This window comes from Bos indicus x Bos taurus, chromosome 17 (genome assembly GCF_003369695.1).
Source record: "Bos indicus x Bos taurus breed Angus x Brahman F1 hybrid chromosome 17, Bos_hybrid_MaternalHap_v2.0, whole genome shotgun sequence".
Classification (NCBI taxonomy): domain Eukaryota; kingdom Metazoa; phylum Chordata; class Mammalia; order Artiodactyla; family Bovidae; genus Bos; species Bos indicus x Bos taurus.
This window is the reverse complement of record NC_040092.1, coordinates 28,564,982-28,587,210: the sequence shown is the minus strand read 5'-3', so window position 1 is coordinate 28,587,210 and position 22,229 is coordinate 28,564,982. Positions and strand designations below refer to the sequence as shown.

At 39.5% G+C, this 22,229-nt stretch overlaps 1 protein-coding gene and 1 long non-coding RNA gene across 7 annotated transcripts in view; both read left to right on the top strand.

Annotated features, from left to right (window-relative positions):
• Positions 1–22,229, top strand: part of ZNF268 (zinc finger protein 268) — a 33,836-nt gene that overhangs the window by 1,521 nt on the left and 10,086 nt on the right. For all 6 annotated transcript variants that reach the window (XM_027567160.1, XM_027567157.1, XM_027567158.1 and 3 more), the window contains one exon: positions 15,891–16,082. In XM_027567160.1, coding sequence (XP_027422961.1) covers positions 15,891–16,082 — 192 coding nt within the window. The remainder of the gene's footprint in view (positions 1–15,890; positions 16,083–22,229) is intronic.
• LOC113907660 lies at positions 2,314–3,621 on the top strand. Its single transcript, XR_003515253.1, has 3 exons — positions 2,314–2,353; positions 2,731–2,791; positions 3,487–3,621. It is a non-coding gene; the product is annotated as an uncharacterized LOC113907660 (long non-coding RNA).

The following is a 22,229-nucleotide window of genomic DNA, read 5'->3' as shown; positions in this document are numbered from 1 at the left end:
AGGTGCTGCCAAAAAAAAAAAAAAAAACCCTTGGATTTTATCCTCTAGTGGAGAAAGACTCACTGAAGTGTTTTCCAAAGGAATTTTGATGGAGCAGTCAACATCAGGCAAGTGATGACGAGGCTTAAGTACACTAGTGGTTTTGAGAAAAGAGACACAGAGTCAGAAGCAAGTGGACTTGGTAACTAGTTGGATGTTGGTGAGGGAGCAAGAAGAGCCAGGCATAACTGCTGGAGGTCTACTCTGTGGGCCTGGGTTGGGAGGTACCATTTCCTGAGTCCACAAAGACTATCAGAGTTGTTCAGGAGAGCCAGGTGGACATTTCTGTTGGATATGGTGGTACCCTGCAGATGCTGGTGGACAGATGGGTAGGCATGTGTCTCAGTTCAAAGGTCTGGACAGGTTACAATGAATAGGTCCAGCTAGGTGAACTCAAAGAGCAATTGTGCCCTTGGAAGAGGACCAAGGGCAGTGTGCACGTGATGAACAAGTGAAGGCAGTGGAGGAGGGGCTGAAGGTTGAGGAACCCATCAGAAATGAGAGAAATGGAGAGATTTGTGTTTCAGAGTCAGAAAAAGAAGCCTCAAAAATGGTTACCTATGAGGTGGCCCAGAGAGGTTAAGTAATGTTACATCAGAGAAGTTCAGGTTGGATATGGTGGTGATGGTAGTGCTGGGTTTTGCTATTTCCAGAGCAGAGTGTGAATGTAGATATGTGTTGGACAGAAGTGGAAGGAGTGGGGTGGAGGGAACAAGTTGGTTGCCAAAATGGGACTCATCAGTAGATAGCCAGGTAGGCTTCATCAGTGTGTCCTGTTTAGTGGGAAGAGAGTGGAGGCTTGAGGAGAATCCAGTGAGGTACCATGGTACAAAATCAGTCTAAAAATCAGTAGGCTTCCTGTTTACCAGTTTATCAGTTAGCTTATTTACAGTGGTGATAAAACAGTTCAATTACTATGAACCTAAGCAATGCAGGGTACTTACACAAAGAAAACTTTACAACTTCAGTAATATAGTGTCTGCACTTCCCAGCCATGGATCTCAGCACTTTACAGATACAAACTAATCCTCACAGCAACCTTATGAGGAAGACAGATGACACAAATGATGAAGAAATTGCTTAACAGGAAATGTCATTGTTATGTTATACATGGAATTAAAATTGGTTGATGTGAGATTAGGTGCTTGGGGAAGGCCTCATGGAGGCGGTGACGTTTGCCAGGTCTGTGGTACCAGAGCAGGCCAGCCTTGGGAGAAGCAGGTGAATGAACATGCAGAGTGGGAACAGCCATAGCCTAGGCCGCGAGGTGGGGGAGGTTTGGTGCCTTTGTAAACAGGAAAGAAAGTCCCCTGTGGCTGTGGTTGTGGGGGAGGGAAGGGGAGGAGACAGACAAAAGGATGTCAGAGGCCCAGTCAGACTGGGAAGCTGAAAAAAGCACAACATGACTTGACTTGGTTTTTCAAAGCCCTTCTGGCTGCTAAGTAAAGTGTAGGTGAAGTAGGGCAGAGGTGACCGGGGGTCCAAATGAGAGGTGGCGGGTGTGCTGTCTAGGGCAGTAGAAATGGAGAACCTAGATAAAATTGAGGTGTGTTTCAAAGTCGAATCCTCTTTTCTGAGAATCAGCTTACGCTTGTCAACTAGTCCGTCGTCCCCCTTTTTTTCTTTTTTTTAACTGCATTGTCTTTGTTGCTGCGCATGGGCTTTCTTGAGTCTTGGTGAGCAGGGGCTACTCTCTAGTTGTAAGTGTTTGGGCTTCTCGTTGCAGCGGCTTCTCTTGTTGTGGAACATGGGCTCTAGGGCCTGTGCACATGGGCTTCGTTGCCCTGTAGCATGTAGAATCTTCCCAGAGCCCTGATCGGACAGTGTCCCCTGTATTGGCAGGCAGATTCTTAACCACTGGACTACCAGGGAAGTCCTAGATGTGTCTCTTTTAAATAGCATCATTCTTTTTTTTTTATAAATCCGTCTGTCAGTCCTTTTACTTAACTGGACCACTTCTTGATCTTGATCACTAATGTAATTACTGATTTAAATTACCGTCTTACTATATTTTTTTCTATTTGTTATATCTGATGTTTTCTTTTTTGTTTCTTCTCTCTTGCCTTTTTTATACTGATAATTTTTTATTCTTTTTCTCTCTAAGCAGTTTGGAAATCAAACACATTCTTTCTTACTTTTTTAAAAAATTGAATGTATTACTTTGTATTCAAGTATAACTGATAACAATGTTGTGATAGTTTTCAGGTGGACAGCAAAGGTTCTCAGCCATACATACACATGTATCCATTCTCCTCTAAACTCCCCATCCCATCCAGGCTGCCATGTAACATTGAACAGAGTTCCCTGTGCTATAGTAAGTTAAACACCGTTATTTCTTACTTAAAAGGTTTTTTAAATTTAAGTTTTTATTTTGACATAGTTTTAGATCTTAGAAATGTTGCAAGAATAATACATAAGTTATTTTATACCCTTCATTCAGATTCCTCAATACTAAAATTTTACTGGACCTGCTTTATTTTCTCTCACTCTTCATTCCTGGCTCCTCTCCTCTTTTTCTCTCCACGTACATACAGTTTTTTTGTTTTGTTTTGTTTTTTAACTGAAAGTCATTTGCAGGCATGATTTTCCTTTATCTCTAAATATTGCAGTTCTTACCAATGAGAATAATATTTTACATAACCACTGATTCAGGATATTAACATTAATACAATGTTGTTATTTCATTTACAGGTCTTATTTCAATTTTGCCAAATGTTCTTTATAGAAATGTTGGGAATACTGTCCTTGATAGGTAAAGAATAACTTAAAGTGTGCATTGCAGTGGGTTGTCCTAGATCTTTCATCTAACCTGGAAATGATAGCTTGCAGTGAATGGTATTGGATTCATGATCTCTGAAGAAGATTTAGCTTTGGGATCAGGGACCAGCCTTGATTACTCAGAGCTTTTGTGTGGCAGAAGTTTTATTACAGTGAAAGGAACAGAGAAAGCTTCTGACGTAGACATCAGAAGGGGGATGGAGAGTGCCCCCCTCGCTAATCTTAGCAAGGGAGTTATATACTTTTTCAATTGGTTATTACAGTAAATCAAAAGAATGTCTCAAGTTTGTAAAGGTCTTACCAGACCCACTCCCACAATTTACATTTTATGATAATGGGATTAGAACTAACAATAGAAAAATCTTACCAGACCCACTCCCACAACATACAGTTGCTTAACATTTTATGTGACTAAGATGAAGGAATGTAGAAAAAAATGTTTGTCCTTTTCTCCTTGAGAGCCCCAGACCCCTTTCTCTTCCCAAAGCACCCCAGACTTCTTATCAACCTACCTAAGAATTAACTCTCTCAGAAAGTTTCTCAGTCTTTCTTGTTAAGACATAATGGTTATGGAGTCCAGGGCATTTTGTGGAATATCCCTCAGTTGGGGCTGTCTGCTGCTGCTTCTGATTTGTTTCTGAAATGATGCATTCTACTTTGTCTCATCAGGGCACTGGTGACTGCTGGTGTGAACTTGACTCACTTGGTGAAGGTGGTGTCTGCTTTCTCCCCTGTAAAGTTACTCTCTGTCTTGTATCAGTTGGGAGATAATGAGACTAAATAAATATCTTCTTACTCCTCAAACTTTTGCCCACTCATTTAGCCCCCATGCATGATTCTTGAATGAAGTTTTGTTTTGTTTTGTTTTTTAAGAAGAAAAAGCTGTCTTTATTTGCTGGTAGTTTGTTATTATATACAGAAAATCCTAAAGACTCCACCAAAAGAGTGCTAGAGCTAATAAACAAATTTAGTAAATTTGCAGGATACAAAATTAGTTTCCAAAAATCAGTTGAAGTTTATACACTGACAATAAAATATCAGAAAAAGAAATTTATAATTTCATCAAAAAGAATAAAGTAGGAATAAATTTAACCAGAAATTGAGAGATCTATACACTGAAAATTCTAAGGCATTAATTAAAAAAAGAAGGTACAAACAATGGAAGTAAATTTACCGTTGAACAACATGAGTCTGAATTGCAGGGAACCACTAATCTGTGGATTCTTTTTCAATAAATACATATGCCAGTACTACCCAATCTTCAGTTGGTTGAATTTGTGGATGTAGAACTGCAGATACTCTGGGCCAGCTGTAATGTTACATGTGTGAATTTTCAACTGCATGGGAGTTGATGCCTCTAACCCCCGTGTTAGTCAAGGGTCAACTACATATTCCATGCTCATTAATTGGAAGAATTAATACTATTAAAATGTCCATACTCCCCAAACAACCTACAGATTCAATGCAATCCTTATCAAAATTCTAATGACATTTTCACAGCGATATAAAGAAATTCCTAAAATCTATTTGGAACCACAAAAGACTACAAATAGCCAAAGCAATCTTGAGATAGAATAACAAAGCTGAAAGTATCATACGTCCTTATTTTAAACTGTATTACAGTGCTATAGTAATCAAAACAGTATAGTATTGGCATAAAAACAGACACATGGATCAGTATAACAGAATGTGTGTATGTGTGCTCAGTTGCTCAGTCATGTCTGACTCTTTGCAACCCTGTGGACTGTAGCTTGCCAGGCTCCTTCTGTCCGTGGGATTATCCCAAGAACATGAGTGGGTTGCCATTTCCTTCTTCAATATAACAGAATAGATAGTCCAGAAATAAATCCATGCATATATGGTCAGTTTCCTACAGTGGAGCCAAGAATATATAATGAGAAAATAGGTTCTTCAATAAATGGGGTTGAAAAAACTGGACAGCCACATAACATAAACAGTGAAACTGGATTCCTATTTTATACCACAGACAAAAATCAATTCAAAATACATTGAAGTCTTCAATATAAGACTGAAATGGTAACACTAGAAGAAAAATAGGAATAAGCACCTTAATATTGGTCTTGACAGTATTTTGGATTTGAAACCAAAAGCAAACTTAACTAAGTGTGACTCAGTTCAGTCGCTCAGTTGTATCTGACTCTTTGCTACCCCGTGGACTGCAGCACACCAGGCTTCTCTGTCCATCACCAACTCCCGGAGTTTACCCAAACTCATGTCCATTGAGTTACTGATGCCATCCAAACATCTCATCCTCTGTCGTCCCCTTCTCCTCCCGCCCTCAATCTTTCCCAGCATCAGGGTCTTTTCCAATGAGTTAGTTTTTTGCATCAGGTGGCCAAAGTATTGGAGTTTCAGCTTCAACATCAGTCCTTCCAATGAACACTCAGGACTGCTCTTCTTTAGGATGAACTGGTTTGGTCTCCTTGCAGTCCAAGGGACTCTCAAAAGTCTTCTCCAACACCACAATTAATACATCAAACTAAAAAGCTTCTCCAAAGCACAGGAAACCATCAAAAATGAAAAGGCAATCAGTGGTGTGCATATATAGAGAGAAGGCCACATGAGGATGTGGTGAAGAGATAATGACTTTAACAAGCCAAGGAGAGGGGCCTCAGAAGAAACCAAATCTGTCACCTTGAACTTGGACTTCCAGCATCCAGAACATGATATCTGAATTAAGCTCTTAGAGACTTGACGCTTCCACTTCAGAGGGCACAATTTCCATCCCTTGTTGGGGAACTAAAATCCTGGCAGAAGCACCTCTGTGCTGCTGTCTCCAAGGGCTGCGTCCCACCTTGGCCTAAGCCCAGCAGCCCCACAGTGCCCAGGAAGCCCCAGCAACAGCCCATCTCCTCTTGTGTGAGTTTTTTTGTACTAGTTGACAAATGAATTTAATTTCATTATTCTTTTACACTCATTAGATACCTACCTACTGTTGGAAAGCTGTGCCTCCCCTTCCCCTCATTTTTCAATCTGCTCTGCTGTTTCCTTTTAGACTCTAGTGCAGCTTATGGTAGACTTTCTTGGTCTGTGTGTCACCTACTTCTCACTTGCCCACCTGTCTCTCCACACTGCTTGTAGAGAATTTCTTCCAGTTTGTCTTTTCATTTACTAATTCATCCTAGTGGTGGCTGCTTAGTCGTGTCCGACTCTGTGACCTCAATGAACTATAGCATGCCAGGATCCTCTGTCCTTGGAATTCTCCTTAGTGGGTAGCCATTCCCTTCTCTAGGGGTCTTCCCAATCCAGGGGTTGAATCCAGGTCTCCTGCATTGCAGGCACAATCTTGACCAGCTGAGCCTCCTGGAAGCCCAGTTTATCCTAATTTGCTATTAAACAGATTTTGGTTAATATGTTTTTTTCATTCCTGTAAGTTCTTTTTAGTTCTTTTCAAATGTGCTTGCTAGGTCATTTGTCCAAACCCTTGCCAAGTCATGCAGCTTGCCTTTATATCTTCAAATCTAATATTTGATTTATAACCAGCACCCGTCAGTTGCACTGTCTTTTGGCCTCGAGGTTTTCTGTTGTTTGTGGTTCTTGTTCATGTCATTGTGTTTTCTGAAAGCTTTTCTTTTGGGCTGGTCATTTGTTCTTAAAAATATCTTCTAAGGAAAAATTTTAAATGTGGGATGAGGGTACCTTACTCCAAAATACTTTGAAATATTTTGAAGCAGCTTCAGTTATTTCATCTCTATGTACTTCACCAGGCATTAAAAAACCTATGTTTTCTTAAGTAATTATAATACTACTATTTCAGCTAATAAAATAATTCCCTGGTGTCATGTAATACCTGCTTTTTGTTCAGATTCCTATTTCCCCTTTTAATGTTGCAGTTTTTCAAATCAAAATCCAAACAAGGTACACACTTCTTACTATTACCCACTTTAAGTCTCATTTAATCCAGAGTAACCCATCATTCATTCTTTTCTCCCACCATTGTCGTTTTAAAGATGCTGAGCCATTAGTCGCATAGAATATCCTTCATTTTAGGTTTATCTTTGTTTTCTTGTGGTCACTTTAACATATTTTCTGTCACCAACATTTCTAGTAAACTGAAATTTAGCTTTAAAGACTTTTAGATTCATTAATTAATGTTTGGGGGCAAGGATTCTTGTTGACGCCTTGTTTTGTCACCTCAGGAAGCACGTTGTCTGGTTGACTCACTCTTGACGATGCAAAGATTGGTTGGTGGGGTCAGGGGGTGATGGTGTAGTGGTGGTGCTGGAAAGTGTCCCATCAACCTTTTCTCATAGTGTTCCTCCTTTAATGACCTTCCCTTCAGCCAGTTGTTTCACGGTATTTACAAAGTAGTGACTTGCTAACTCTACCATTCTTTCCATATTAGTAGCAGGAGTTTTCTGAATTTACAACCCTTCTCTTAAAAAGAACATTCCTTCATTAATAGAACTGTTCAGTAATCCAGAGACACAGTTTGGATAGGCTTGGCAGATACATGCTTAATTTTTTTTCCTTTAATTGCCAGTTTTCACTAAGGGGATGGTGCCCTAGTTACCTCCGTCGGTGACAACAGTGAGTTTTTTGTTTATTTATTTGCTTATTTTTGGCTGCAGTGGGTCTTTGTTGCTGCACGTGGGCTTTCTCTAGTTGCAGCAAATGTGGGCTACTCCACTTGTGATGCTTGGGCTTCTCATTGTGGAACATGGGCTCAGTTGTGGTGCACGAGCTTAGCTGCCCCATGGCATGTGGGATCATCCTGAACCAGGGATGGAACCTCTGTCCTCTGCATTGACAGGAAGATTCTTAACCACTGGACCACCTTGGAAGCCCACTGATTTTTTTTTCTATTTTTTACATTTGAATATGATTAAAAACTCATACATCTTAATACGTTCGTTTAGTTTCAATCAGTTGCAGTCAGTATTCTTTTAGCAGGTTACATTGTCCCAGCATTAACCAAAGGGAACCTTTTCAGCTTGACTCTGAGCCTTTTTTTGAAAGACTGTTTGTCTTAGCTGGCTTTCTGGCTTTCCTGATTTTGGGCCCAAGAAGATGCTCAGGGCTCCTTTGAGTATTTCCTGTCCCAGATGTGGAATCAAGCTTTTATCCAGGAATCTATTCCTTTTAGTAGGGAATGTGCTTGGGGATCTCAACTGATACTGGAATGTCATTACTTCTAGGCTCTTTCAGTAAGGAGACCTAGGGATCTTTGGAAAGCAAAAAAATTACAGTTCATATTGATGTTTCCAATTCAAATTATAGAGTTCCAATTCAATTTTTTTTTTTAATTACTCCGTTTGGGGTGGAAGTAACCCAGTTGTTCACTGTGAGATGAATGGATAAACAATGGAGTGTGTATGTGTATATTCAACCTTAAAAAGAAATGAATTCTGACACATGCTACAATATGGATGAACATTGAGGACATTATTTTCAGTGAAATAAACCAGTCACAAAAGGACAGATACTACAACATTCTACTTACGTGAAGTTCTGTTACTGAACCAGGTTTGTTCACCTAACATGCAGTGAGCCAAATGCTGGGATGCTGAAATTTGTAGCAGAGAGAGTTTATTCATGAGCCAGCCAAGTGAGGAGATGGGAGACCAGATGTCAGATCTCCATCCTTGAAGGCAAGGGACTTGAAATATTTATGGGATAAAGAACTGGTGGTGATGGTTTAATTGCTAAGTTGTGTCCAACTCTGCAACCCCATGGACTGTAGTCTGCCAGGCTCCTCTGTTCATGGGATTTTTCCAGGCAAAAATACTGGAGTGGGTTGCCATTTCCTTCTTCAAGGGATCATCCTGAAAGTACAGGGAAAGGTGATATTGGAGGTAGGGAAAAGATAGGCAGACCTATCTCAGTTACATGCTTCTTTATGGAATACGTGTTCAAAAATAGAAGCACTTAGCATGATTTGAGGTGGAATTTTTAACCCTCTGACATCAGAAGGTCATTCATTGGACATGTATACAGGACCAGTTTTTAGAGTTAGTGGTCCTAGCCAGTCTTGGCTGCCTTGAACTGGACGAGTGCTGACTCCAGGTTTCTGCAAAACATCTTAAGAGCTCATTACTATGACCCATGTATCAGAGGTGTTACCTAGGGGGCGGTTAGGGAATCAAGAGATAATTAAGGCAAACTTGGTCGGTGAGGGTGGCTTATAAGTAGAGGCGTTTTTAACAAGCTGTTCCCTTAGCTACTGTTCTGTAAGACAAGCTCAAGAATTTCTGTTGGTCGTTTAATCCTTTCTGTTAATCCTATGGGGCATGGTTTCAGTTCCTAGAGGAGTCAGAATCAGAACGTATGATCCATGATGGTTGTCAGGGAGCCATGGTAGGAGGAGAATGGGAAGTTGTTGTTCAGAGGATGTAGTTTTGCAGGGTGAAGAGTTCTGAAGATGAATGTGAATGCTGGTAATTGTTACACAGCACCGTGAGTGTACTTCATTGCACTTAACTGTTTACTTAAAAGTGGTTAAGATCATAAGTTTTATATTATGTATTTTATGTTATCACAAGATGAGTTGTGACTCTTACCTCACCCAATACAAAAAAATTTTACTCAAAATAGAACATAGACTTAAATGTAAGAGCAAAAGCATAACATTTCTACAAGAAATCACAGGGGAAAATATTCACACCCTTTCTCTGAGGCTAAAGTTCTTAGAAAGCTCTTTTATAGACTGTGCTTTTGGAGTTACAAATGGACAACACCAGGATAAAAACTTTTGAACGTCAAAGTCACTATTTAGAAAATGAAAAGATAAGTCACAGACTGGGAGATAGTATTATATTTGCAAATCATGTTCCTAATAACAGATATGTCCAGAGTGTATGAAGAACACTTACAGTTCAATAAGAAGACATAACCCAGTTTAAAAAATGGGCAAAGGATTTGAAACAGACACATCACCAGAGAAGATGAATAGATGGGAAGCACCTGGAAAGATGTTTAACATCATGAGTCATAAGGGAAATACAAATTATTATCATAATGAAGCTCCACTTTATACCCTCTAGAATAGCTGTAACCAAAAAGAAAATGTTGACAATGATGCAGAAAAATTGGAACCACTACAGACTGCTGGTAGGAATATAAAATTGTGCAGTCACTTTGTAAAGGTTAAATATAAAGTTAAATATAAACTTACTATACAGTGCAGCAATTTTACTTCTTGGAATTTACCCACGGTAAAGGAAAACATGTTCACACAAAGATTTGTATAATAACTCAGGACTATAATCTAAATGTGGATTAAGTCGTGAATGTACAGACAGAATGGAACACTATTCAGCAATAAAGGAGCAAACCGCTGGTGTGTCTGTAACATGAATAAACCTCCAGAGCGTTGTGCTGAGTGAAAGAAGGCAGGCACAGTGTCTAGTATGGTCCCTGTCATATGAAACGTCCAGATAATGCAGATCTGTGGACAGAAGCAAGGCAGTGATTGCCTGGGGATCAGAGGTGTGAGAATGACCTTGGTTTCAGAGGAATCTTTGAGACAGTAGGAATGCTACAAACCTGGATTAAAACTTCCACTTATTAAAAATCATTGAATTAAAAAAATACTCGTTTATAAAAGCTTTATTGGGGTATGATTTATATACCATAAAACTCACCCTTTTAAAAAAATTAATTCATTTTTTGCTGCTACTGCTGCTGCTAAGTCGCTTCAGTCGTGTCCGACTCTGTGCGACCCTATAGACGGCAGCCATCAGGCTCCCCCATCCCTGGGATTCTCCAGGCAAGAACACTGGAGAGGGTTGCCATTTCCCTCTCCAATGCATGAAAGTGAAAGTGAAGTCGCTCAGTTGTGTCCGACTCTTAGCGACCCAATTGCTTTACAGAATTTTGCTGTTTTCTGTCAAACCTCAACATGAATCAGCCATAGGTATACATATATCCCCTCCCTTTTGAACCTCCCTCCCATCTCCCTCCCCATCCCACCCCTCTAGGTTGATACAGAGCTCCTGTTTGAGTTTCCTGAGCCATAGAGCAAATTCCCTTTGGCTATCTATTTTACATATGGTAATGAAAGTTTCCATATTACTCTTTCCATACATCTCACCCTCCCCTTCTCTCTCCCCATGTCCATAAGTCTGTTCTCTATGTCTGTTTCTCCATTGTTGTCCTGTAAATAAATTCTTCAGTACCATTTTTCTAGATTCCATATATGTGTGTTAGAATATGGTATTTATCTTTGTCTTTCTGACATATTTCACTCTGTATAATAGATTCTAGGTTCATCCACCTCATTAGAACTAACTCAAAAGCCTTCATTTTTATGGCTGAAAACTCACCCTTTTAAAGTGTACCTTCATTTTTAGTTTTCAGTTCAGTTCAGTTCAGCCGCTCAGTCGTGTCCAACTCTTTGCAACCCCATGAATCGCAGCACACCAGGCCTCCCTGTCCATCACCAACTTCCAGAGTTCATTCAGACTCACGTCCATCGAGTCAGTGATGCCATCCAGCCATCTCACCCTCTGTCGTCTCCTTCTCCTCCTGCCCCCAATCCCTCCCAGCATCAGAGTTTTTTCCAGTGAGTCATCTCTTAGCATGAGGTGGCCAAAGTACTGGAGTTTCAGCTTTAGTATCATTCCTTCCAAAGAAATCCCAGGGCTGATCTCCTTCAGGATGGACTGGTTGGATCTCCTTGCAGTCCAAGGGACTCTCAAGAGTCGTCTCCAACACCACAAAAGCATCAATTCTACGGCACTCAGCTTTCTTCACAGTCCAACTCTCACATCCATACATGACCACTGGAAAAACTATAGCCTTGACTTATTTTTCACAGTTGTCTAAATATTACCATCTCCAATTCCAGAACATTATCATTATTTCCAAAAGAAACCCTGTCCCTATTCAAAACACAGAAGAAACCCTGTCCCCATTCAAAAGAAGCCCTGTCCGCATTCAAAACCCAGTGTCTATCCCCTCCTTCCCCTGTCCCCTTGTCAGCCATTTAGCCTACTTTGTGTTTTCATGAATTTCCCTTTTCTAGACATTGATACAAATAGAATCATATCACGTGTGTGGCCTTGTGTATCTGGCTTCTTTCATTTAACAAGCGTTTTCAGGGTGGCTTTGTGTTGGTCTCAGCCTGTCAGTAATGATGCTGTGACTAGGAATGCCTGGGGCGGGGGCTCACCTGGGCCCCACTAGTCACAGCCCCCACAGACATTTCCCCAGTGAGCCAGTGCTATGGTTGGACCTGCCCTTGTGCTTCTTACTGTGATTACAAGATGCATCTCAGCGACAACCATCAGGGATCTTTAAAAACATAAAGTTTATTACTGAGCACCCTGGGAGTAGGTGGCACAACAGGGCCACACAGCAGAGAAAGAGCGAGAATGTGGACTTGGAGTTATGCCTATATTTGCATCACTGGGGCTTTCCAGTTCATTATTTATTGGTGAATTTAAAATATAATTAAGAATTAAAGGCACAGGAAGGGAAGAGCGGGATCAATCAAATGAGCAGTCATCCAGGTCACCCAGGGCTTTCTACAAGGGGACTGTCAAGGCGGGCAGCCTGGCTCTTTATCTAGTTGTGTGGCTGGAAATGAACTTACCCAAGATTGATGTCTCTGAAGTGGTACCTCAGAAATCAGAAGCTTTTGGTACAATCAGGCATTTGCATTATAGTCAAAAAAAGCTAATTGGCTAATTGTCAGGTACCTGTACAGTGTAGTACAGAAGTTCATCATATAGTAGCATTCTTCAGTGCTTTATTCCTTTTTATGGCTAAATAATGTGTAGATCACATTTGGTTTATCCATTCATCCATTGATAGGTATTTGACTGTTAGAGTCATGCCATTAAAAACATTTGTGTGCAAGCCTTTCTGTGGACATAGGCTTTTAATTCTCTTGAGTGGATACCTAGGAATGGGATCTCCAGGTAATACAGTGATTCTGGGTTTAACACCTTGAGAAACTTCCAAGCTGGGTCCAAAGTGGTTGCTCCATTTTACATCCCCACCAGCTGTGCAGGAAGGTTAAAAACTTTACTCTTGTATCTTTTTGTCATGTGCTAGATATCTTGGGTCATAATAACAGTGATATAACTGTCATGTCCTATAGTGAACATAAGATGGTTTTAAAATAATAACAATTTGTTACTACTGGCAGGGGTACTAAATGAAGTTTAGTAAGTCTTTATACCTCATTTTATCCAAGGAATACATAGTTAAATACCACATGTTAAGGTCAGGAAGAAATATGATTGTCTCTTACAGTTTTGTTTCCAGTTGTATAAACAAATGTATTTGTTGACATTTATTTTCCACTTTAGTGATTGCCTTCCCTCCTCCTTTTGATCATGTAAAATATTTACATGATTCAAAACTAGTAATGGAAATAAAAACAAAGGTAAACAAATGGGACTTAATTAAACTTAAAAAGCTTTTGCACAGCAAAGGAAACAATAAACAGATTAAAAGACAAACCTCAGAATGGGAGAAAATAATTACAAATGAAACAACTGACAAAGGATTAATTTCCAAAATAAACAAGCAGCTTATGCAGCTCAATACCAGAAAAACAAACAACCCAATCCAAAAAATGGACAAAAGATGTAAACAAACATTCCTCCAAAGAAAACATACAGATGGCCAACAAACACATGAAAGGATGCTCATCGCTCTAATGAGAAATGCAAATCAAAACTACAATTAAGTATCACCTCACACTGGTCAGAATGGCCATCAATAAAATATCTACAAACAATAAATGTTGGAGAGGATGTAGAGAAAAAGGAACCCTCTTGCACTGTTGGTGGAATGTAAATTGATACACTATGGAGATTCCTTGATAAACTGGGAATAGAACTACCATATAACCCAGCAGTCCCACTACTGGGCATATACCCTGAGAAAACCAAGAGACACATGTACCCTGGTGTTAACTGCAGCACTTTTTACAATAGCTAGGATATGGAAGCAACCTAGATGTCCATTTACAGGTGAATGGATACAGAAATTACTATACATATATACAGTGGAATATTGCTTGCTTGCTAAGTCGCTTCAGTCATGTCCAACTCTGTGCGACCCCATAGACAGCAGCCCACCAGGCTCCCCCATCCCTGGGATTCTCCAGGCAAGAACACTGGAGTGGGTTGCCATTTCCTTCTCCAATGGAATATTACTCAGCTATATTTGAGTCAGTCCTAATGAGGTAGATGAACTTAGAGCCTGTTTACAGAGTGAAGTAAGTCAGAAAGAGAAAGACATATATTAATGTATGTGTATGGAATCTAGAAAGATAGTACTGATGAACCTGTTATTTGCAGAGCAGCAATGGAGGTGCAGACGTAGAGAGCAGACTGGTGGACACAGTGGGGAAAGGAGAGGGTAGGACGAATTGAGAGAATAGCATGGAAACATACATTGCCATATGTAATATAGAAAGAAATGGAAATTTGCTTTGTAGACACAGAGAGCTCAATTTAGTGCTCTGTGACAACCTAGAGGGGTGGGATGGGGTATGAGATGGGAAAGGGGTTCAGGAGGAAGGGGACATATGTATACCTGTGTCTGATTCATGTTGATGTATGGCAGAAGTCAACACAATATTATAAAGCAATTGTCCTCCAATTAAAAAAAAATGTATAAAGTAAAAAGATGGAAGCATGCCTGCATCCAGACAAGCTTCCATGTCTCCTACTCTATCCCTTCCCTCCTCCAGAGGTAATCCAAGTTTCTAGTTCATCTTAGTGATTCTTTTGGAAGTAAACACATACATACCTGACCTGACTCAACACTTAGCCTTGTCAGGAAGCCTTTTTTCTGCCTCTTGCCCTGGGTTTCCTAGAGCTCAATATGCCCTGTATTCTAACGTGTTTCACCCATTTTTACACCGTGTATTTTGTTGTTAAAACAGCTTCTGGTATGAGCGTCCTCTGGGCCTTTCCTTCTTACTGCTTAATGCCTTTCTGCCCTCCCTTTGCTCCCCTTTCCCTCTCATCTTCTGAATCTCTTTTCTCTTCATCCCTCTCTTTGCCTGAATGTTTTTTTCTTACTTCTGCTGATTAATTTGGTCTCCGTTTCGCAGTGAAGACCCAACCTCCTGGGAGGGACTGTTTGCCCATCATTTCTCAGCAACCCCAGCACTGTTAGGTCACTTAGTGACTTTGGGAACATCTTTTTTCGTCACCTGCAGCCCTGTGCCTCAAGGGTTCAGATTCCATTTGGGAGGTGCTCTCTCTTGAGGGGGGGGGCTTATTTACTGGTGACTTTGGAGATTGGCACCTGTGGCCCCTGCTCCCCCCAGCAATGCAGTTAGGTTGCATCTGCTAGATTCTGAGGTTTGTGAGGAGCCCTGTCACCTGGGTCCATTTGTCTGTGGATGTCTCTGGCTTCTTTTACTATTCTGATAGGCCTCTTGTTTCTGTTGGGAGATTAAAAGACTACACTGCCACCCTGATCTTACCCTACTCTCAATGTTTCATAACAAAAAGTAAGACTCAGTGAGAGAGATTAATTGAGTTGTTCATGGACATCCAGATATTGAGAAGAAACTCTACTGAAACAGACTGTTTCATCCAAGATCTATTTCCAGTGTCCACCCACCTAAAGTGAGTGAAAGTGAAAGTCGCTCAGTCGTGTCCGACTCTTTGCGACCCCATGGACTATACATACCGTCCATGGAATTCTCCAGGCCAGAATACTGAAGTGGGTAGCCTTTCCCTTTCTCCAGGGCATCTTCCCAACCCAGGGATCGAACCAGCATCTCCTGCATTGCAGGTGGTTTCTTTACCAGCTGAGCTATGAGGGAAGCCCAGAAAACAGGGTCATTTACTCCTTAGCACCTGGCATCATGTTCTTTTTAAGTGTCTGCCCAAAGTTGTTTAAATCTCAGGGTGGTTTCTGCCCTTTTGGGGTTCCTGGGGGTCTGTGCAGAGTCTGGGTGGAGGCTGTAGTCAGTGTGCTGGGTCCCCTATTTCCGTTTACTCTCACTTCTGTCCTCTCAGCAGCACTGGCCACAGTCTGCAGAACCCCTGAGGCAGCCAGGGTGAGTGCATTCACTAGCAAAAGAGACCAAGGTTAGAAATGTGCTCTCAAATGTGTGCTTGCTCTTGGGTCTACAGGTGCCACCTCTCCAGGAGCGAGACAGTTCATGCAATGTGAGCAGAAAGCTCCAAAGTGAGAAATCCATCCTGGATCAAGGGACCCCTGACCAGAAGCCTCTCTCTGGAGGACCCTGGCAGAGGCCCAGGAGACCTGGGGTCCTGGAGTGGCTGCTTATTTCCCAGGACCAGCCGAAAGCCAAGAAATCCTGGGTGAGTCCTTGTTTGTTTATTTCCACTTCTTTTCTTTATTCCTTTTTAATTTTTTTTTTGGTAGGGAAAGGGATGGAGGTCCTTAGGTGGGAAGGTTAAAGTAACTTTCTCCTTAGGTCATGGAAGGTCCCTGAAGTCCCCTGTTTCCTGGTTTCCGCAGACTCAATGTTCAGCTCCTCCACCCCGTAATTTTTTAAAATGCATATTGTTCTTTTTATGTGTTTACAAAATGTGTATCATTATTGATGTGAATCCATTTTTAATATATCTTCATGGCATGTACATGTGTATCTCCTGCTCTATTGCTTATATTTTTCATTAAGCACTTTGATTCATTAAGCACCATCCTGTTAGATGACCATCAGCAGTGTCTGGGTCTTCCCTTGCCTCACATTCTCTGTCACTTTTAAGTGCTGTTATTCTTTTTAATTTGAGCCATTCTGGTATGGTGGTATCTCTATGGATTTGCTTTGCATTTCCTTCTGGCATGTTTTTTGGATATTTTGTTACCTTACGTGGATGTTTTATGCCTTTTCTTATCCACTAAAAGGCGTTTTTATATTCTGGAAGCTTCTTAGAAATGCTGAGTTTCAGGCCCCACCTCAGTCCTGTTATATCACACTTTTGTTTTAACATGATTCAGTGATTTGTGCACATTGACGTTTAAAGCAAACTTGATACCAAATCCACATTCATGTTTTACCTGCAGTGCTTCTTTCACCTCCGGTATTTTGTTTTGACAGTTTTCAAACACAGGGCAAAATTGAAAGCATTTTACAGTGAACATTTGTATACTCATCACCTTGAATTTACCTTTAACATTTTTATTGTATTTGTTTTATCACGTTGTCCATATTTCCATCCCTCTGCATCTCTCATCCCATCTTATTTTTGGTGTATTTCTTAATATGTTTCAGGCAGCATGCCTCCCTCTAAATACTTCAGTTTGCATAGCATTAACTGTTGTTCAGTATTTGTTTACAAGCTGTTGTTGGGTTTTTTTTGTTTTGTTTTGTTTTTTGGCCTTTTCATTCTGTTAATGCTGTCTTTTGATGAACAGCTGTTTCTAATTTTAACTTAATTTAGTTTTTATATATTTTTTATTACTTGTGCTTTTTGTGTCCAACCTAAAAACGTTTTTCTTATCCAGAGCTCATGAAGACATCATTCTTTGTTCACATTTATCTTTTCACAGGTAGACTTATCATACATGTAGAATTATTTATGTTTGGTGTGAGTAGGAGTCAAGATGTGTTTTTTTCATCATATTGTCTAATTGCCCCAGTCTCACTGAAGTGATTGACCTCTCCTTATGTCTTGCAGTGCCACCTTGTTGTATATCAGGAGTCCATAAAAATGGTTTGGTTTCACAACTCATTCTGTTCCATTGGCCTACTTTTCTATCCTTAAGCCAGTTTCACACTATATTTATAATGTCTTGCTATCCAGATGCTTCTGGTTTTGGTTATGAATGCTGTCAACATTCATGTGTGGGTTTTTGTGTGAACATGAGTTTTCAGATCAGTTGGGTAAATATCTAGGAGCTTGACTGCTGGATTGTATGGCGATTCTGTTTAGCTTTGTAAGAGACTGTCTTCAGAGTGGCTTGCAGTTTTGCATTCCCACCTGCAAAGAATGAGAGTCCTTGTTCCTCATACTGACCAGTAGTTGGTATTGTCAAGTTGTTAAACATTTCGCCATTCTAATAGAAGTAAGGTGGTATTTCATTGTGGTTTTAAGTTGCATTTTGCTAATGGCTGACTAGTATTATTGAGTATCTTTTATATGTGTTTTATTCTTTTTATATCTTTGGTGAAATATCTGTTAGAGCTTTCCCTCATTTTAATAAAAATGGATTGGGTTGTTTTCTTGTCACTGTTTTTTTTTTTAATTCTTTTTTTTTTTTTTTTTACTGAGGTATAGTTGATTTACAATATTTCTGTTTTGTAAATAAGCTCATTTGTACCCTTTTTAAAGATTCCACATATAATTGATAATATATATATCTCTCTCCTCTGACTTACTTCACTCAGCACGGCAATCTCTAGGTCCATCCCTGTTGCTGTAAATAGCATTATTTTGTTCTTTTTTATGGCTGAGTAATATTCCATTGTGTGTGTGTGTGTGTGTGTGTTCAGTCACTCAGTTGTGTCTGACTCCTTGCTACCCAATGGACTGCAGCACACCAGGCTTCCCTGTCCTTCACTATCTCCTGGAGTTTGCTCAAACTCATGTGCATTGAGTCCATGATGCCATCTAACCATCTCATCCTCTGTCACCCTCTTCTCCTACACTCAATCTTTCTCAGCATCAGGATCTTTTCCAGTGAGTCAGCTCTTCACATCAGGTGGCCAAAGTATTGGAGCTTCAGCTTTAGCATCAATCCTTCCAGTGAAATATTCAGGTTAGATTTCCTTTAGGATTGACTGGTTTGATCTCCTTGTTGTCCAAGGAACTCTCAAGATTCTTCTCCAGCACCACAGTTTGAAAGCATTCATTCTTCGGCTATCTGCCTTCTTTATGGTACAACTCTCACATATGTATATGACTCCTGGAAAAACCATAGCTTTGACTATATGGACCTTTGTCAGCAAAGTGATGTCTCTGCTTTTTAATACACTAAGTTTGTCATAGCTTTTCTTCCAAGGAGCAAGTGTCCTGTAATTTCATGGCTGCAGTCACCCTCTCTAAATATGTACATACCACATCATCTTATCCATTCCCCTAGATTGCTTCCATTTCCTGGCCTCTGTAAATAATGCTGCAGTGAATATTGGGCTACATGTATCTTTTCAACTTACAGTTTTCTCCAGATATATGCCTAGGAGTTGGATATTTGTGTCATATGGTAATTCTCTTTTTAGTTTTGTAAGGAACCTCCATACTGTTCTCCATAGTGGCTGTACCAGTTTACATTCCCATCAACAACACAGAGTTCCCTTTTCCCCACACCCTCTCCAGCATCTAGTGTTTGTGGATTTTTTTTATGTTGGCCATTCTTACTGGGGTGAGATGATACCTCATTGTAGTATTGATTTGCATTTCTGTAACAATTAGTGATGTTGAGCATCTTTTCATGTGCTCTTTGGCTATCTCTTGTCATTGATTTTTAAGAGTTCTTTCTTACTCGAGATTTAAATCCTTCATAAGTGATTTCCAAATATTTTCTCCCTGTCTCTGGTTTGTCTTTTCATTTCCATGACAACAACTTTCACAGCAAAATATTTTAATTTTGGTAAAGTCTGTTTTCTAAATTTTAATTTTTTTAAATGGGTTTTGCTTTTGGTATCATATCTAAAATTTCATTGCCTAAACAAAAGTACATGAAGTAAAATTTTTTTCTCTGAAATTTGTATAGTTTTAGTTTTCACATTAAGTCTATGATCCTTCTTATGGGGTATGTTTTGAGTTTCCTTTCTTAATGTCTGTGGATGTACAATGGTCCAGCACCATTATAAAGCACCATTGTTGTAAAGATGATCCTTTCTCTGTTGAAATGCTTTTGTGTCATGTTAAAAAACAACAACAAAATCTTCAAGAGACAGTGTTTATATGGGTCTGTTTCTAGGCTCTCATTTCTGTTCATTGATTTTTGTGTCTAATTTTTCACTAGTATCATGCTATCTAGATTTCATAGGAAGTTTTAAATTGGGCTAGTGGCAAATGCTTAACCTTTGTTCCCTCAGAATTGTTATGGCTGTTCTAGTTTTTTGTCCTTTCATATTAATTATGGAAGAGCTTGTGGATAGCTACAAAAAACTTGTTAGTAAATCTATGAATCAAATTAGGGAGAATTCACATCTTAACAATACCAACTTTTCCAACCTGTGAACACCCTGCATCTTTTCATTTTTTTAGATCTTTGATTTTTTAAAACACTGTATTTTAGAGCATACATGTCTCTACATACATATTTTAACATCTTAACCATTTTAAGTGACACTTCAGTGGTATTAAGTTTATTCTTTTTATTTATTTATTTTTGGCTGCGCTCAGTCGTCATTGCTTTTATGAGGGCTTTCTCTAGTTATGGTGAGCGGGGGCCTCTCAATGCGGTGGCCTCCTCTGTTGTGCTCCTAGAGCTGGTGCTCTAGGCCTGGGCTTCAGTAGCTGCAGCACACTAGCTCGATAGTTGCAGCTCTCAGATTCTAGAGTGTGGTGGGCTCAGTAGTTGTGGTGCACAGGCTGAGTTGCTCTGCAACATAGGGAATTCCTGGACCATATAGTAATTCTAATGTTTAATTTTTTGAGGCGCCATCAAACTGTTTTCCACAGCAATTACACAACATTATATCCCCACCAGCCATGTACAGGTGTTCCAGTTAATCTGTATCCTTGCCAACCCTTGTTAATTTTCATGGTATTTGAGAGCCATCCGTGTAAGATGAATCTCATTATAGTTTTGATTTTCATTTTCCTTATGATTAATGATGTTCACCATCTTCATGTGTTTATTGGCCATTTGTGTCTTCCTTGGGAAAATGTCTATTTACATCCTTTGATCACTTTTGAAGAATTTTTTTTCGTTGAGTTTTAGTTCTGTATGTATTCTGGATATTAACCCCTTATAAAATATGTGACTTACAGATACTTTCTCCCATTTTGGGAGTTGCCTTTTACAATGTTGATGTTGTGTTTTGATGCAAAAAATTTTTAAATTTTCATGAAGTCCAGTTGATTGGTATTTTCTTTTATTGCTTGTGCCTTTTGTCATATTCAAGAAAGCACTGTCAAATCTAACATCGGGAAGCTTTTGATGCTATGTTTTCCTCTGAAGAATTTTACATAGTTTTAGGTTTTACATTTAGGTCTTTGATCTATTTTGAGTTTGTTTTTATATATGGTATTAGATAAGGGTCCAACTTCATTTTTTTCATGTGGATATCCAGCTTTCCCAGCATCATTTAGTGGAAAGACTTTTCTTTTCCCATAAATGATCTTGGAACCATTGTCAACAATCATTTAACCATATATGCAAGGGTTTGTTTCTGATCGCTCTTCTATTCCATTGTTAACCTCTATGCAAATACCATGTTGTATGTCAGTCTTTCAGTCTTTATGCCAGTTTCACATTATTTTGGTCACTAGTTTTCTACTAAGTTTTGAAATTAGGAAGTATGAGTCCTCCAACTTTGTTCTTTTTCAAGATTGTTTTGGCTATTCAAGGTCCTTTGAGCTTTTTCATATATTTTAGGATGGGTTTTTCTATTTCTGGAAAAAATATTGAAATTTTATTAGGGATGGCATTGAATATGTAGATCACTTTGGATACTACTAACATATTATTAAGGAACATAAAGTATGTTTCTCTTTATTTATGTCTCATTTCTTTTAACAAGATTTCTAGCTTTCATTTTATAAGTCATTTACTTCCTAGGTTAAGTTATTACTTCTTTTTAAAATTTTATTTATTTATTTATTTTTGTTTGCACTGGGTCTTTGTTGCTGTGCATGGGCTTTCTCTAGTTGCGGAGGGTGCACAGGCCTCACTTCCTTGCAGTGCACAGGCTTCTCATTGCTGTGGCTTCTCTTGTTACAAGCACAGGCTCTAGGTGCGTGGCTTCAGTAGTTGCAGTTTGGGCTCTGGGTTGTGCTGGTTTCAGAGTTGTGGCACAGGAGCTCATTAGTTGTGTCTCGGTCCCGAGAGCACACACTCATTAGTTGTAGCACATAGGCTTTAGTTGCCCATAGTATGTGGAATCTTTTCAGACCAGAAATTGAACCAGCATCCCCTGCATTGAAAGGCAGATTCCTATCCACTGTACCATCAGGGAAGTCCAAATTATTAGTTCTTTATGATACTGTTATAAATAGAATCATTTTTATAATTTGCTTTTCTGATTGATCATTGTTAGTGCATAAAAACGAAGCTCATTTTGGTGGGTGACTTTGTGTCCTGTTATTTGCTGAATTCATTTATTCTAACTAGGTTTTGGTGTGTATGTATGTCTGTGGAATCTTTAAGGTTTTCTACATATAAGATGATATTGTCCATGAACAGAGAAATAATATTACTCGGTTTCTAATTTGGATCCCTATTATTTCTTTTTCTTCCCCAGTGGCTCTGACTAGAACTTCCAGTGCTGTGTTGAATAGAAGTGATGAAAGCAGGCATTGGTTCCTCATTCCTGACCTTAGAGGAAAAGC